This window comes from Arachis ipaensis, chromosome B10 (genome assembly GCF_000816755.2).
Source record: "Arachis ipaensis cultivar K30076 chromosome B10, Araip1.1, whole genome shotgun sequence".
In the NCBI taxonomy this organism is placed as follows: Eukaryota; Viridiplantae; Streptophyta; class Magnoliopsida; order Fabales; family Fabaceae; genus Arachis; species Arachis ipaensis.
The window spans coordinates 128,958,153-128,960,470 of record NC_029794.2 but is presented as its reverse complement, the minus strand read 5'-3'; the positions used below and the strand labels follow the sequence as shown (position 1 = coordinate 128,960,470).

The 2,318-nt window shown below is 29.2% G+C and overlaps 1 protein-coding gene across 3 annotated transcripts in view; it reads right to left on the bottom strand.

The window, feature by feature from the left end:
- The window catches only part of LOC107622278 (UDP-glycosyltransferase 83A1-like), a 16,684-nt gene that overhangs the window by 12,024 nt on the left and 2,342 nt on the right, over positions 1–2,318 (bottom strand). For 2 of the 3 annotated variants that reach the window (XM_021113683.1, XM_021113682.1), the window contains one exon: positions 1,069–1,984. In XM_021113683.1, coding sequence (XP_020969342.1) covers positions 1,107–1,984 — 878 coding nt within the window. In that variant the 3' untranslated portion in view covers positions 1,069–1,106. Of the gene's footprint in view, positions 1–817; positions 1,985–2,318 lie in introns of those variants that run through there. The other variant, XM_021113684.1, reaches the window with a different exon arrangement.

Sequence of the window (2,318 nt, the reverse complement as noted above, 5' to 3'; positions counted from 1 at the left end):
ATGATAAATTATATGATTAGATTTTAATATGTTATAAAAATATTATCTTTTTATTTAAGATATAATTAAATAAATAAGTCACATTTTTAAATCATGCATTTTTATAAAAAAAATATTTTTGCTATCTTCATTTAAATAGTTGTTATATATTAATAGGAAAGAAAGTTGTTTGAAATTGAGATAATTTAATATTTAATATTTTGAATTGCTGTATATATTGTATTGAAAGTAAAATTGTATTTCGCATGTAGGTGACGTAAAGAAATTTGAAGTGTTAAAGGAGAAAAGCTTTTATTGAAATATGTAATAAAATTTTCAATTTTTACAAATGTTGATTATTTAATCTCTTTAAAATAAGAACTTTGACAAATATATACTTTATTAAAACCGTTATTTATTTTTAGTTGAAACTTACAACTTTTTTAAAAAACTTAAACAAGCAAATGTCTTTTGAAGTGAAAGTGAAAAAAAAAGAAAAGAAAATTAAAAAAAAGTTATTCATATTCATAATATTATAGTATAAAACAGTCAACACTAAGAAAAAAGGAAAAGAGAAGGCCGCCGAGAGAATCATTACATCCAACTACCCACGAGATAATGATCAAGTGTATGTGATACTTTTCTTTCTCATTTAATTTATAAATACCAAATAATAATAATAATAATAATAGGTAAAGATGATCAAGTGGTTGATTATTTTGTTAAAAAAATATACATAAAGCAATATAATAAATATATACAAATATGTTGATTTTTTTTTTCACATTTTTGTTAATCTAAACTACCTTTTTAACTTAAACTAACATCAAAACATAAATTAAAACTCACATAATTGATATTATAAAAATATAAATTATACAAATAATCGGTTACTTATAAACCAACTTTAGTCTTATAACTTTTGATCTATACAATACCTCCCGAGTTACTAAAGAGATTATTATCGTATACATTTATAATCTACTTTAATGAAGGTAAAAACTCATTTATTTTGAAGCTAAGTGACTAATTAAAAATTATTAAATAATTTAATATATTTAACTAAATTATTATTTAACTATTTTTAACTACTGCACGATATACGTGAGTGTTTACCTTTAATTAATCTATTCCTTCAACCACTTAATGAACTTGTTTAAGTTCTCGGAAGAACTACCTCCTTGTTGAATGTTGTTTTCTATCTTCTTCTTTAGCACACGTGACCTTAATCTAATGTTCTCATCAGCAAGTAGTTTGTCCACTTTGGCTTTTATTTCCTCACGCGAGATCAATCCATTTTCATCCGAATCAAATCCCAAACCAACTTTCAACTCATCACAAATATACATTTTGTCATAAACTTGATCCGAAAAGTACGGCCAACACAAGAAGGGAAGTCCATTAGACAAACCTTCAATGGTGGAATTCCAACCACAGTGACTTATAAAGCAAGCTATAGAAGGGTGACTTAGGATCTTCTGTTGAGGACCCCATTCCACAATCTTACCCTTACTCCCTTCAAATTCATGCTTGTAAGAAACATTTTTGTTGTTAACGGAATCTTGACGCACCACCCAAAGAAACGGTCTTTTTGTTAACTCAAGTCCAAAAGCTAGCTCGCGAAACTGTGTTTCCTCGAAAAGAGCGAAACTACCAAAGGCGACATACACGACAGAAGCGTGAGGCTGTTGATCAAGCCAACTCATGCAAGAGGAATCTTCTTCCCAGAAAGATGTTGTGATATAATTTGTGTTGTAGGTTCTTAACAATGGGCCAATTGGTAAGATCTTTGGGAGAAAGGAGAAAACTGCAGGTTCAAGATCATATGCAGTGTTGCACAACCACCAGTGTGACATGGTTAGAGCTTGTCCGCAATGCATTACATAATCGAATAGCGTCTTTGCATTTATTGGGTCATTAGCAGTGTTTGACCAATACAGGGTTTCTGTGCTCATAAGAGCCATACTTTCTGATAACCGAAATGTCCTTTTAGTGACTGGGAGTCCTGCAATGTAATGCAAATTCAGGTATCAAAGAGGAATGCTATGCGGCAGTAATTTTGGTGTTTTGTAATTATCAATTGGCTATTAATAGTGTTTTTAATGGTGTGAGATTATATCTAATGGTGAAAAATCACTCACTTTTGTTTTAATGGTTAAGTGCTGGCCAGAAAACACAAAAGTTGCTGGCTCCTAAACTTTTTCGATATCAAAATTTCAGAGAAAAAAAAAAGAAAATACTCAAAATGGTAATTCAATAGAAATTAGTCAAATTACTTTATGGGATCTTCATAACATGCAGCTTGATGTTTGATGTATGTAGTTTTGCCAAAATCTAAT